Below are 15,058 nucleotides of genomic sequence, written 5' to 3' on the forward strand. Positions count from 1 at the left end.
TCTCGAACTCCCGACCTCAGGTGATCTGCCCACTTTGGCCTCCCAAAGTGCTGGGATTACAGGCGTGAGCCACCATGCCTGGCTGCCAAATTCTATTTTTCTCAGAGGCAATGAATATTCTGAAATGCCTGAAAAATTTTTAAATGACATATATGCCATAATTCTAATATAAAAATGAAAATAAAATAAATCTGTTCATGAATTTTCTGATCCCTAATTATAAAAGCAGTCATAAGTAAAACATTCAGTACACATATACTAAAAGCTATTTACTGAATATTTCTCTCTATTTGGTATCATTATCACTGTTGGAGCTATCACTGTCATCATGAATAGAAGTGTTTCTAATTGAAGATACCATCATATCTACAGTGTCTTTTTGGGGGTTTTCTTCCAAATCAGTCTGTATTGCTCCAACTTCTGCTAGCTTCCATTCAAGTTCTGTAATAAATAACCCATCATTAAGTCAGTTAAAAATCTTGAAAAAATGAATAATTTTTCATCTATATGAAATAGGAGTTGACTCTTAGTAATATTACCATGGAAATGATGATATATTTAGTTATAGTTTTTTTTTTTCTTTTTTCAGACAGAGTCGCACTCTGTCACCCAGGCTAGAGTGCATCTTGGCTCACTGCAACCTCTGCCTCCCAGGTTCAAGCGATTCTCATGCCACAGCTTCCTGAGTAGCTGCAATTACAGGTGCATGCCACCACACCCAGCTAAGTTTTGTACTTTTTAAGTAGAGTCAGGGTTTCAACATGTTGGCCAGGCTGGTCTCGAACTCCTGACCTCAAGTGATCCCCCTACCTCAGCCTCCCAAAGTGCTGGGATTACAGGTGTAAGCCATCACACCCAGCCTGGTATCTTTAGAACTGGTTGACAGTAAAAGTGCTACAATATCAAAATACACATTAGATATAGCAAAGTTATACTTAAAGGGAGAAATTATGGTTAAACTGGTTCCTAGTCTGTTTTGTGATAAAAGAATACCTGAGACTTGAGTAATTTATAGAGAACCAAGATTTATTTCTTATACATCTGGAGGCTGGGAAGTATAAGGTTGAGGGGCCTACATCAGGTGAGGGTCTTCTTGCTGAGGTTATCCCATGGCAGAATTCAAGTGAGTTAGAGAAGGTGAATGAGAGACAACAAGAGAGGGCTGAACTCACTTCTAAAACAAACCCATCCTCATGACAACAACCCCACTCTGCAATAATGACATTAATCCATTCATGAGGGCAGAGACCTCATGACCTAATCACCTCTTAAGGTCCCACTTCTCAACACTGTTGCATTGGGGATTACTAATTTTGGGACACACATTCAAATCATACCATTCCACCCCAGCCCCCAAAATTCATGTCCTCTTACATGCAAAATACATTCATTCTATCCCAGTAGCCCCCAAAGTCTCAACTTGTTCCAACATCAACTCAAAAGTCCACAGTCTCATCTAAATCAGATACAGGAAAGACTTAAGACACAATTCATACTGAGGTACATTTCCCTCCAGCTGTGAGCCTATAAAATTAAACAAGCTGGCCAGGTGTGGTGGCTCACACCTGTAATCCCAGCACTTTGAAAGGCTGAGGTGGGCGGGTCACCTGAGGTAAGGAGTTTGAGATCAGCCTGGCCAACATGGTGAAACGCCATCCCTACTAAAAATACTAAAAAAAAAAAAAAGAAAAGAAAACATTAGCTGCGCATGGTGGCAGGCACATGTAATCCCAGCTATTCAGGAGGCTGAGGCAGAAGAATCGCTTTGAACCCTGGAGGCAGAGGTTGTAGTGAGCCGAGATCGAGATCGTGCCATTGCACTCCAGTGCGGGCAACAGTGCAAGACTCCATCTCAAAAAAAAAAAAAAAAAGAAAAAAAGAAAAAGAGTGAAGTGAAATTTTAATAAATGGTGTTGAAACAGTTGCATTTTCTTACAGAAAAAAAGTAGATACATTCCTGATATGGTTTGGCTATGTCCCCACCCTAACCTCATCTTGAACTGTAGTTCTCATAATCACCACGTATTGTGGGTGGGAGGTAATTGAATCATGGGGGTTGTTATCTCCATGCTGTTCTCTTGATACTGAGTGAGTTCTCACCAGATCTGATGGGTTTTATAAGGGGCTTTTTCCCCACTTCACTTGGCTCTCATTCTTCTCTTTCCTGCTGCCATGTGAAAAAGAACATGCTTGCTTCCCATTCTGTCATGATTGTAAGTTTCCTGAAACCTCCCCAGCCAGCTGAACTGTGAGCCAATTAAACCTCCTCTTTCCTTTATAAATTACCCAGTCTCAAGTATGTCTTTATTAGCAGCGTGAAAATAGACTAATACAATTCCTTACATCAAATCATACACAAAAGAAAAGCCCAATGTTATTCAAGACCTAAGCTCAAAAATAAAAATTTAAAACTCTTAGAAGAAAGTATAGAAGAATATATTTTTCACCTTGGGAATACAGAAGGGTTTTGAAAAGAAAGCACAAAAAGTGCACAATAAAGAAAAAGATTAATAATTTTCACTATGCCAAATCATAACTTTTATCTGACAATCAAAATGAAATGATAAGCCATAACTGGTGAGAATATATTAGTAATACTATAAAAATAGTATCCAGAACTTTACACACACACTCATGCACACATACCCACTCTTACGAGTCAATGAAACAACATATGCACACATACACACTCTTATATCAATGAAAAAAACACAAATGACAAAATGGACAAAGTATATAAATAGGAGAGGAAATCAGAATGAGCAATGCATATGAAAAAATCCATAACCTCACTTGTAATGAGGGAAATCCACATTTAAACAATGAAATGATACCATTTCATATCCATCAGATTGACCAAAAAACCAACAGTCTAAAATTAACAAGAAGTGGTGAAGATGTGCATATATCTTTAAACACAGATGGAAGGATAAATTGATACTTCCATTTATAGAGCAATCTATCAACTATCAAGTGAAGTTGAAAATGTGTATACCCTATATTCCCACAATTCTCCATATATCCTTGAGAAATTTTTACAGGTGGACACAACAATTGTCACAACAGAATTGTTCATAATGGGAAAATTGGAAACAACTCACATTTCTCACAATAGGGGAATGATAAATTGAGGAATAGCTGATTATAGAATGCTAGACAGGAGATAAAGTTATTGAATCAGACATATATGAAATAAACGAGATTCTGAATACTATGATTGAGATTTTTAAAAAAGCAAGTTGCAGAATGATATTACAATATAATGCCCTTTATTAAGTACTTTCGATTTTGCAATTAATTATTCCTTCTATTTCTATAGATATACTTAAGTTAAAGCATAACAATATAGACCAGATAGTTTCTCCTAAAATTAAAAATAGAATTATCATATCATCTAGCAATTCCATTTCTGTGTATATTCCCAGAATAATTAAAAATGGAGATAAGCATATTATTTGTACACATATGTTCATAACAGCATTATTCACAATAGCCAAAAGGTGAAAACAACCTAAGTCTCCATCAACAGATGAAGGGATACTCAAGATATACTTTAAAAGGAAAAAAATTCTGATAACATGCTACCACATGGATGAAACTTGAGGACATTATGCTAAGTGAAATAAGTCAATCACAAAGGACAAATACTATATGATTCCATTTATATGAGGTATCAAGTGCTATCAAATTCATAGAGACAGAATCTTAAAAAGGTGATTGCCTGGGCTGAAGCAACTGGAGACCAAGGAGTTTTTGTTTAATGAGTACAGAGTTTGTTATGTAAGACAAAAAAAACTTCTGGAGATGATGGTGATGGAATGTGAATGTGCTTAATGCCACTGAACTGTATGCTTAAAAATAGTTGATGGTAAATGTTATATTACACATATTCTACTACAATGTTTAAAATACACCAATAAATGTCATTGATATCTCCCTCTCAAAAAAAAATTAAATAAATAAAGGGACGAGATACACTCTAAATTCTTGATAGTTTTTGCCCCTAAGGAAGCAGGGAGGGGAACAGGACTAAGTATGAAATACAGGTAATTTCAACTTTATCTGTAATGTGTTTTTAAAAGATAAGCAAACAGGCCAGGCATGGTGGCTCATGCTTGTAATCCCAGCACTTTGGGAGTCAAATGTGGGAGGATTACTTGAGCCTAGGAGTTTGAGACCAACCTGGGCAATATCGTGAGACCTCATCTCTACTACAAAATTTTGTTAAAAAAATAGTTAGGTGTGGTGGCTGGCACCTGTAGTCCCAGCTACTCAGGAGGCTAAAGTGGGAGGATTACTTGAGCCTGAGAAGTCAAGGCTGCAAGTGAGCCATAATTGTGCCACTGCACTCCAGCCTGGGTGACAGAGTGAGATGCTATCTCAAATAAACAGCTGAAGCAAGCATAAACAAATGTTCACATTTGTTACTTTTGGTAATTACTATGGTCCTGAATGTTTGTGTCCCCCCAAAATTCATATGTTGAAATCCTAATCCCCAAGGTGATGGTATTAAGAGGTGGGGACTTTGGGAGTGATTAGACCATGAGGGCAGAGCACTCTTCAATGGAATGAGTGAACAGAGAGGCCAAAAGGAGCTTGTTTGCCCCTTCTACCACGTGAGGTCAATGAAGAGGTCACCATCTATGAAGAACAGGTCCTCATAAAACACCAAATCTGTTGGCGCCTTGATCTGGGACTTCCCAGCCTCCAGAACTGTGAGATATTAATATAAAGTTTCTTGTTTATAAGCCACCCAGTTTATAGTATTTTTATTATAGCATCCCAAACAGAGAAGACAATAATGATTTCATGAATGCTTACTATATGATTATTCTATGTATTCTTTTATGTACTCTTATGTCATTAATTTTTTTAATTAAAAAGAAAAGATCCAAGCTACAAAAACAGGTGGTAAAACAAGGAAAGGCCTTAGAAGACTAAAAGAAAAATGGGAAACTTCTGGAAAAATTAAAGTGTCAGAGGTCTCGGTAAGGCCAAAAACAATTTGGGGGGACTGACAGAGTGAAAGAATACCTATTGAAACCAACCGGCCAGGCGCAGTGGCTTACATCCGTAATCCCATCACTTTGGGAGACTGAGGAGGGCAGATCTCCCGAGGTCAGGAGTTCAAGATCAGCCTGGCCAACATGGCGAAAACCCATCTCCACTAAAAATTACAAAAATTAGCCAGGTATAGTGGTGGGCACCCGTAATCCCAGCTACTCGGGAGGCTGAGGCAGGCAGAACTGCTTGAACCCAGGAGGCAAAGGTTGCAGTGAGCCGAGATCATGCCACTGCACACTAGCCTGAGTGACAGAGCAAGGCTCCGTCTCAAAAACAAACAAACAAACAAAAGAACAAAAACTGAAAACAGCCATTCATGATGGCTTTAACACAGTGGTGAGAGAAAATGATTTTTAGTTTTGTAAAATAGAGTTAAAGCACTGCCAAAAAATGAATGTATCAAAGAAATGACCTTAGGAAGTAAAAACAATTAAAGAAGATAAAAATAGAAAGTTTTGTGCTGTGTGCTAAGAAAAATAAAGTAATAGGAGGCATGGTCCCTGCAATTTTTAGGAAGATAAAATTCAAAGCGGATTGATTCATCAACAAAATTAGCTATCATGCTAATAAGTGAAAAGTAAGATGCATTGAATATACACTATAGAAATTCAGTAGAGAAGAAAAAGATTATGAATTGGTTCAATATTACATAATGCAGTAAATAAAAATAGAGCAGACTCATGTAGGAATAAAGTTTGGATATGGAGAACAGGGAAAGGTAGAATACGTTAGGTACAAGCAGAGAATGTGTAAAAAAGTGTGATGGCACAAATGAGTTAACGTATATTTAGTAGTAGCTGAAGACCAGCCTAGTAGTGGCTGAAGACCAGCCTAACAAGAACAGAAACTAGAAAGCACTGAGCAATATAGTTAGAGAGGTGGGTGGACATTCTAAAGGAGAAGATTCTAAATTTTTAACTTACTTGAGACAGAGAACTATTAAGGATTTTAAGCAAGGGGCTGTTATTAGAGTATTACTATAGGAAAATTAATCTGGAGGCATATAAAAAGAGACTAAAAGCAAGGAAAAAACCTTGGTACAAAGGAAGAAAACTTTTAGGATACTTGTTAGTTTCTGGATGTTTTCACCTATCATTTTTATAAACAAAATTTGTAACATTACCTTCCAGCTTGAGATTTATCCCTCCACATTCTAAAATTCCAATGAATTTGGCTTCTATCTGACCATTTTTATAAACAAAAATTGTTGGTAAACAATTGTCATGGTAGTGTTGAATACAGCTATTCACGATGGCTTTAACAAATTTAGTTTCTGGAAACTTTCTTGCTAGAAGACTAAGATGCTGGTTAACCAACAAACACATTGGGATGCTAAAAAGAGAAACAGTACACACAATCTTTAATAAACGGACTACTCATCTCAGTCTAATGAAATAAGTAAAATATCGCCATGGCAAAAATAAATCTTAGATTAATATAAAAACATGTTATTATCATCCTCTATTGTTACCTTTAGCAATGATGAACTGTATGTAGAGTCCTCTGGTTTTATTGCAAGCACCATTATAGCCTGGGAATGAAGCTAGCTACCAGGCAAGCTGATGCTTAACTTAAGGAAACTACATCCAACTGAGCATCAGTTTGGTTCAAGCAGGTTCCCAGTTTATAGAAAAAACAAAAACAAAAACAGGACACTTCTAGGAAATCCTTTGCAGTTCTGAGTTGAAACAAAAGGATCCCAACTCTTGTTGCCATCACCAGCTTCTTTCCATGTAATGAGTTTACCATATCCAGAACTGTCTTTCCTGACTCCAACAAACTTCTCCCACAGTCTTTGGAATCCCACTCCATGTCACATTCTGGTGGCCCCATTATCCAGAACTATTCCTTACCAGAAATTTAATATTGATTGGAAGTGTGACCACAACCTCAGTTCTTCCTGCTTTATCACTTAATTCTCATCATACTCTCATTGATCAATTAGTTCCTTTTCTCCCATTTTATCAAACTTTCAAGTGAATCTCTTCACCTCTACTTTATTCTACATTCCTTCCATCTCCCTTGGGACCTTTGTTGGTTATTCTGCTTCCCTCTTTTCCTGTTTTCTCATCTTTCCTTCTCCAAAGACTCTTTCTCCATTTTACATAAACATACTCAATTTGGGCCGGGTGCAGTGGCTCAAGCCTATAATCCCGGCACTTTGGGAGGCCAATGTAGACAGATCCTTTTGACGTCAGGAGTTCAAAACCAGTCTGGCCAACATGGTGAAACCCCGTCTCTACTAAAAAATGAAAGGTTTTAGGGGCCAAGGGAAAATTTCTTTGCCCTCCGAAGGAAGGTTCACTGAAAGATCAACTAACAAAAGGCAGATTAATTGGAGAAAAGGCACACAAGTTTATTAACATGCACATGAGAGAGGAAACACAAAGTGATTACCCAAACCCTCCAATGAGGTACAGAAGCTTATATGCCATCTTGAGGCTACAGAAAGAATGGAGGCTCTGGCATGACCAAAAACGTGTTATTGGGGTAAATCAGGTTACAGTGACAAGACAGGCTATGGGAGGCAGAGAAGAGGAGGCCTGGCTAGCAAAAGTGGTCTTGTTATGTAGATGAAACCTTACAGGTAGCAGCCCTTAAAGAGAATAGATGGTAAATGTTTCTTTTAGACCTTTAAAGGCATCAGATTCTCAGTTAACTTGGTCCTAGGTCAGACAAGGGAAGGCCCTCAGAGAAGGCCTGACTGCATGAATGCAGATTTTCTCTACAGTTGCAAATCTCCACAAAAGACGGCTTTAAGGGGTTACTTCAGTTTTGTTGGCTCTCTGAACACCCACCTCAAAATATGTCAAGAAAGTATATCTTAGAGTAAAATGTTTTGATTTTCTTCAAGGTGAAATGAGTCCACTAATATCTAATTCAGAGAAATTTTATAATTTTCATTAGAAATTTTATCAGAATGAAAGCTCAGTCAGTGGTACAACAGATATTTGTGGGATGGATCAGTAGTGTGAATGGCAAAAGGCAGGTAGGTATTGGTGGTGGCAGTGAAAAGTATAGATTTAAGAGAATATTGCATAACAGATTGTGATGCAGGGAGAAAGGGTTACCCGAAGAAAGTTCTGACAGCAAGCAGTAGGAGAAAAAATTTGGTGTTGGGGCTGAGGGCCAGAATTTTAACCCCAGAAGAGCTGTAAAATATGAGGCAGACCAGTAACATCACAAAGCAAGTTAAGAGCCTATTTATGATATTCAAGCTTCAAAATATGCACTTGGGTATAAGAATAATATAAAAGCCCCAAATTAGAATTGGGGTACAGGCATAAGATTAAATAAAACCAGAAACAAGACTGACTTAAAGCTAAATCATCAGGCTTACTGGCCCAGGTTGAGTTAGATCGCTCTAAAGCACCTTAAGGAGGGTAAGCCTTCATTTGGATAAAAAGTGGGTCTAATCCTATCAATTTAATGGCAAGGAGGCATTGAAATCATAGAATTTAGGAGTCTAATCAACAAACACACACCACCTTTTTATAAAACTGAAAGAAAGTAGCTAAAAATAAAACCACCTTTGCAAAAACTTTAACAGTGAGAGAATTATGACAGTGAAAGAGATGTGATCTAACCAACCCCCATCTTCTCTTTAACCTCCAAACTGCCCAGAATCATTCCTGGACTTGGGCCAAGCTAACTTTGGGAGAAATTCAGTTTATAGTTTAAATGATAATAGCTTTTCCCCAGAACTAAACCACCTTTGTAAAAGCTAAGCGAAGACTAGGTTAGGAGGATGAGAGGAGCCTGAATTCTGCTAAGATACACACTTAAACAATTACCAGCCATTATTCTGGAAGTCACAAGATTTGCAACTTCCTCAATTACTCCTGCAGACAACAACCCTATTGTAGAACCTAAGATTGGCCTTTTTGATACATCTTTTAAGGTTTTTGCACTTCTGATGACTGATGCCTCTACCTGGACCCACCAAGCGGTCCTGTGGCCCCATACAGAAGCAGACTTAGCCCGCATGAGGACTGTATTAGTCCATTCTCATGCTGCATTATAATAAAGACATACCCAAGGCTGGGTAATTATAAAGGAAAGAGGTTTAACTGACTCACAGGAAACTTACAATCATGGCAGAAGGGGAAGCAAGCACATTCTTCTTCACATGTGGCAGCAATGAGAAGTGCTGAGCAGAAGGGGAAAAGCCCCTTATAAAGCCATCAGATCTCAAGAGAACTCACTCATTATCACAAGAACAACATAAGGGTAACTGCCCCCATGATTAAATTACCTCCCGCCAGGTCCCTCCCTCGACAAATGGGGATTATGGGAAATTCAGTTCAAGATGAGATTTAGTGAGGACACAGCCAAACCATATCAAGGATCATTTTCTACATCCCTATGATTGCATTCCCAACCAATCAGCAGTACCCATTCTGTGGTCTGGCAAACTATCCTTGAAAAACTCCAGCCTCCAAATTTTGGGGGAGGCTGATTTGAGTAATAATAAAACTCTGGTTTCCTGTTCAACCGGCTCTGCATGAATTCAACTCTTTATTGCAATTCCCCTGTCTTGATAAATTGGCTCTATGTGGGCAGCAGGCAAAATGAACCCCATTGGGTGGTTACAAAAACATAAATTAACAGCTGTCCTTCAACTTTATAATATTAAAAAGCTGTACGTAAATCCTTTTTTTCGGAGATGGAGTCCCGCTCTGTTGCCCAGGCTGGAGCGCAATGATGTGATCTCAGCTTACTGTAACCTCTGCCTCCCAGGTTCAAGTGATTCTCCTGCCTCAGCCTCCCAAGTAACTGGGATTATAGGGACACGACACCATGCCCGGCTAATATTTTGTACTTTAGTAAAGACAGGGTTTTGCCATGTTGGCCAGGCTGGTCTCAAACTCCTGACCTCAGGTGATCTGCCCACCTCAGCCTCCCAAAGTGCTGGGATTACAGGCATGAGCCCCAAGCCTGGCCACTAATTCCATTGTTAAAAACTAAAGTTTTCTAAGGAATATTTATAACACAATTATTTTCTGTTATATTTTATAAATTTGGATTATTACAGATTAATTTTCAAAATATATGTTTTATACCAACACAGGAACATATTTTGTTTTTTTTTTTTTTTTGTATTTTTAGTAGAAATGGGGTTTCACCATGCTGGCCAGGCTGGTCTTTGACTGCTGACCTCAAGTGATTCGCCTGCCTCGGCCTCCCAAAGTGCTGGGATTACAGGTGTGAGCCACGGCACCCAGCCCCAGGAATGTATTTTCTTAATGTCCAGAAATCTAATATGTAACTACTTTAGAGTGGTCCAGAAAAACCTTCTGAGAAGGTCACAAATACTTAAAATATTATGAAACCACATCCTTCTTTTTGAGTCTATCAAAGCATATGACAATTTGAAGCAGACTAAAACACATGCAACCTCTTTATGAATTTTTTAAAATTATTTCTAAAAACTAGTAATTTATATGGAAATAACCATTAAACTAGATAATTTTACTTAGAAGCAATATCTACTCTGCTAACCACACAGGGTCAGAAAAACATTCAGTAAACCACTTCAGTATATAATATTTACCACAAACAGATACCTGTTTTATAAATGTCAGTGTTTCTCATCCTTATCTGTGAGACCTACAAGCAGCATTTACAAACTGGTTAACCAAATAAATAGTATAGGTAATATGGAAGTGTGATTTCAGGAAATAACTTTTCTCTGAAGAATGCAAGTCCTTTTAAACATTTACACCCACGGAGTCATTAAAATGAGACAGCAAGCCAGGCACAGTGGTTCACGCCTGTAATCTCAATACTTTGGGAGGCTGAGGCAGGAGGATCACTTGAGGCCAGGAGTTCGAGACCAGTCTGGGCAACATAGCAAGACCCCATTTCGATGAAAAAATTTTAAAAATTAGCCAGATGTGGTAGTGCAGACCTGTAGTCCAGGCTACTTGGAGGACTGAGGCAGGAGGATCATTGCTTGAGCCCAAGCATTAAAGGCTGCATTAAGCTACGATCGTCACTGCACTCCAGCCTGGGAAACACAGTGAGACCCTGTATCAAAAATAAAAAGAGAGAATTACAACCTACTCCCTCCTTCACCTATGCATTCCTCTCTTGAAACTGCTTGCTATTGCTTGCAAGTAGCTATAAATCAACCCAATAATACATCAGACACTGTAATTTTCATAGTTTAACAATGGATAGCCAATCACTAATCAATGTCATTTCCTTAAGCCAAAGAGAATTCCTGACAAACAGCTTTGTATTAGTCCACTCCCTGTCCCCCTTTTATGTCTTCACAAACCTGCTCATAACAAAGGCTAAAGGGAGATCATATCCAAGGTTACTTGGGTTTAGTCTTCTGGGCAGCTATCCTCACTTTGGCTCAAGTAAACTCTTTAAATTATATTTTGTGCCTCAGCCTCTTCCTTTTAGGTCAACACATTCTTTTAAAAACTTTAAAGCTACCTAAAAATTAATCTACCAAGAGTTTTAGTTATAATAAAATAACTTTTATGGGGCGTTTTCTTTTATGGGGCATGTTGTCCTGTCAAAGTTCAACTCAGGAACTGCAAAGTATAGCCCCATACAGGCTACACAGGGTTATATACAGGGCTATAATTTGCATAAATGCTCTGTACATAATTTCCCCAAGGACCTAAAGAGAAAAAAAAAATTATTATTCAGAGATTGAAATAAGGACAGTGAAGGTTGCTGTCATGGGCTCTGTTCCTAGAATGGTTTATAGCTCTGAGGCAGAGGGGTAGGGACCTAAAGCTAGAAGGACTGTTTGAATGAGAGAAACAGAGTTGGGGAAAAGTCTACTTTCCCTATTTACTAGGCAAGGCTGGTGAGGCCTAGCAACAGTGGATTATACCTAGTACCACCAGGTATATTTTTAAATTAACTGTCTTGGAGGAATGGGGGAGTATAGGGGTGCAGGGGAATTGTTCTACTAGAAGAGACTTAAGAGAGCTGATATATCTAAATGTGCTGCATAATTCTTGATTGACTCCTTGTCCAAAACATATGTATTTATAAAAGACATTTTTAAGTCACTTGGGAAAATCTGAGTAAGGACGTGGTATTAGATGGTATGAGGAATTACTGTTAATTTTGTTAAGTGAAAAAATGGTATTGTGGTTATGTAGAAGAATGTTCTTGCAGGGATTCATAATATGCCACACCAAAATAAGCCACTCTGGCATAAGGATTATTTTGAGCTAAAGACAACTGAAAAGAAACAAACACAAGAAAAATATTCTCCACCCAGTAACATCCTCACTCTTGTCTCTACCAGGAAGGGGAGGACACTCTTAATCACTGGATAAAGCTCTAGATTCTTATCATCCCAGTGAGGCACCAGAGGAATCTGTATAACAAACCTTGCTAAAACAACCTTTAATTTCTATTAAATCAAACACTCTAAATATTGACCATATAGATTCAACAAGTTGAATACATAGTTTCACCCATGTATTTACCATCCCACAGTTTGTTATTCCTAGAAGCTCAAAGACCCTTTCTGTTGTCTTATCACATCTCTATAAATTTGCCATTCTTTTGTTAAGAGACTATATAAGCCCAAGCTCTAACCACCACTTTGAGTTACTTATCACTGAGCTCTCCTATGTGTATGTGTAATGCACTTGTTAATAGGCTTCTGTTTGTTTTTCTCTTGTTAACCTGTCTTTTGTCAGTCCAATTTGTAGGATCCCAGCCAATAAACCTAAAATGGGTAGAGGAAATAGAACTTTTTTTTCTTTCCAACACCTTTATGTTTTGAAGATGCATGCTGAAGTACACAGGAATAAAGCATCATGCTATGGTCAGTTTACTTTCAGTTTACTTTCTACAAATGCAAATATACACACACACAGATACAATTATATAAATATGGCAAAAGGTTACTTGTTGAATCTATATGGTTGATATTTAGAGTGTTCATTTTCTCATTCTTTCTACTTCTCTGTATTTTTGAGATTTTCTAGAATAAAAAATTTTTAACAACACTACCAAAGAGTGCTTATTTTTCTAAAAAGTGTGACAAGTTCCTGAAATTAGAAATGAAAGGATCTTAAAATACCTAATTTAATCCCTGAAGCCGATGACTATCAAAAACTCTATGGATGTATATGTGTGTAATATATAGTTGCTTTTTCTTGAGTACTGTCATATGCTTTGTAAAATCTTAAAACCAAAAATATGTCTTTTAAAATAGTAGTATATTAACATTTTGAAATACTATGATCTTACCTTGATCTGTATAGATGAATTATAACCCACACATCTTTTTCTGCATTTGTGACTTCATTCACATACTGATTTCCAGAAATTTCTCTTAATTCTCCAAATTTTTGTTTTTTCTTAAGAGCTTTCCATTCCTGTAACCGCTTCTCTCTAATTAAAACATGAAATTAAATTACATAAGAATACTGTCATATTCTTAAGGTCATTCTCATATGTAATAACAATTTAGGGCAATGAATATAATGTCTATACATATCAAACACTTTAAATGATGGGATATTAATGAATGATCTTATAAAGCCAATTTCTCTTTTTATATGCAAATCTGTGTTATCATGGATATTGAAAAGCATAAGAAGTTTGCTATTGACTTTTAAATTTGTTTGTATTTAAGACTAGGTTTAAATCATTAACTGTCTTGGAGGAATGGGGGGGTGCAGGGGTGCAGGGGTGCAGGGGAGTTGTTCCCTGCTATAGAGAGTTTATCTGGATGTTGTGCCAACAAATTCTCATGTACAAGTTGAATACTTCATTAAGGAGAATAATGATATCCAACATTTACCAAGTGCTTGCTATGTTGCCAGGCACTATTTTAAACACATAACATTAATGAACTTAATCCTTGTAAAAATGTTACAAAGCCAGTACTATTATTATCCCCATGTAAATAGGGGATAACTATCATGCTAAGATGATCTTCACTTTGAAGCTTTTGTGGATATTTGCAATTACTAATTATAAACATAGATTTATTATAGATAGAGAGGTAGTAGAGGAGAGTGATTATGAGCTTGGATTCCAAGGTCAGACTAAACTGGGTTTAAATGCCAGTTCCCGTACTTGTTAATAGCATAAAGTTGGGCAGTTATTTAATCTCTCTACACTTCAGTTTCCCTAACTGTACATGGGAATAATACTAATAACTACTCACAAGAGATTATTGGGAAAAAAATGAAATAATACATGTAAATTTCTTAGCAGGGTGCCTGACACACTGTGAGCATTCAATAAACATTGCTACCTATTTATCTATCCATAGAGAACCTTGCAACTGTTTAAAAAACCCAACTTTCTCAACATCTACAATTTGACAGTTTTGCTGTTGAATGCCTGGATTCATGAAGCAAATCTAAATGGTTTCTGACATGCCTGCAAGTTTATTAACATTTAATGATTCTATACCTCTAAGTTTGCTGGGAGTATTTACTCCCTTTCTTTCTCTGTATACTAACCATATTTTCCCATTTTATGTATTCTTGATGCTCTGGCATCTGGCACATTGCTGATTCTGTAGAGTCTGCCCCTCCCAGGGCTCGTGAACTCCACGAAATAGCAAACACTCTTCAAACGCAAACCAATCAATCTAGGGCCCATACCCTCAATCACTTCATTTATCAGACTGAGCCACGATCCCCTGCCCTAATCATCCCAGGGCCAGGTACCAAATAACTAGAGATAGCCTCTACAGCCCAGAGCCCACCAAAATTATTGAAACTAGCCAATCCTAACTCTACTTACCCTGCCTTGCCTTGCTTTTCCCATAGAAACCACAACAAAAGCCTTATGCCCATGCTTTTCCCCTTGCTCCTTCTGACTTCTGATCAATTCAGGTGCTTCACTGCATGGCCCCAGTGTGGCATGATGTGGCATGCACCCCTCCTCTTGGAAACTGTGAGTAACCAACTATCCTTTCAATAGCAACCATCTCCTGACATACTTGAATAAAAACAAAACCCTGGGTATATTTTAAAACATTCTGACCTTA

The 15,058-nt window shown here is 37.7% G+C and overlaps 1 protein-coding gene across 1 annotated transcript in view; it reads right to left on the reverse strand.

Moving 5' to 3' along the window:
* Positions 1-243: 243 nt before the first annotated feature.
* PDCL2 (phosducin-like 2) overlaps positions 244-15,058 on the reverse strand; it is a 36,566-nt gene continuing 21,751 nt past the window's right edge. The window contains exons 3-4 of the mRNA XM_011992512.1: positions 6,188-6,396; positions 244-441 (exon numbers count right to left, since the gene is read on the reverse strand). Coding sequence (XP_011847902.1) covers positions 287-441; positions 6,188-6,396 — 364 coding nt within the window. The 3' untranslated portion in view covers positions 244-286. The remainder of the gene's footprint in view (positions 442-6,187; positions 6,397-15,058) is intronic.

This window comes from Mandrillus leucophaeus, unplaced genomic scaffold, assembly GCF_000951045.1.
Source record: "Mandrillus leucophaeus isolate KB7577 unplaced genomic scaffold, Mleu.le_1.0 Scaffold412, whole genome shotgun sequence".
Taxonomy (NCBI): Eukaryota; Metazoa; Chordata; class Mammalia; order Primates; family Cercopithecidae; genus Mandrillus; species Mandrillus leucophaeus.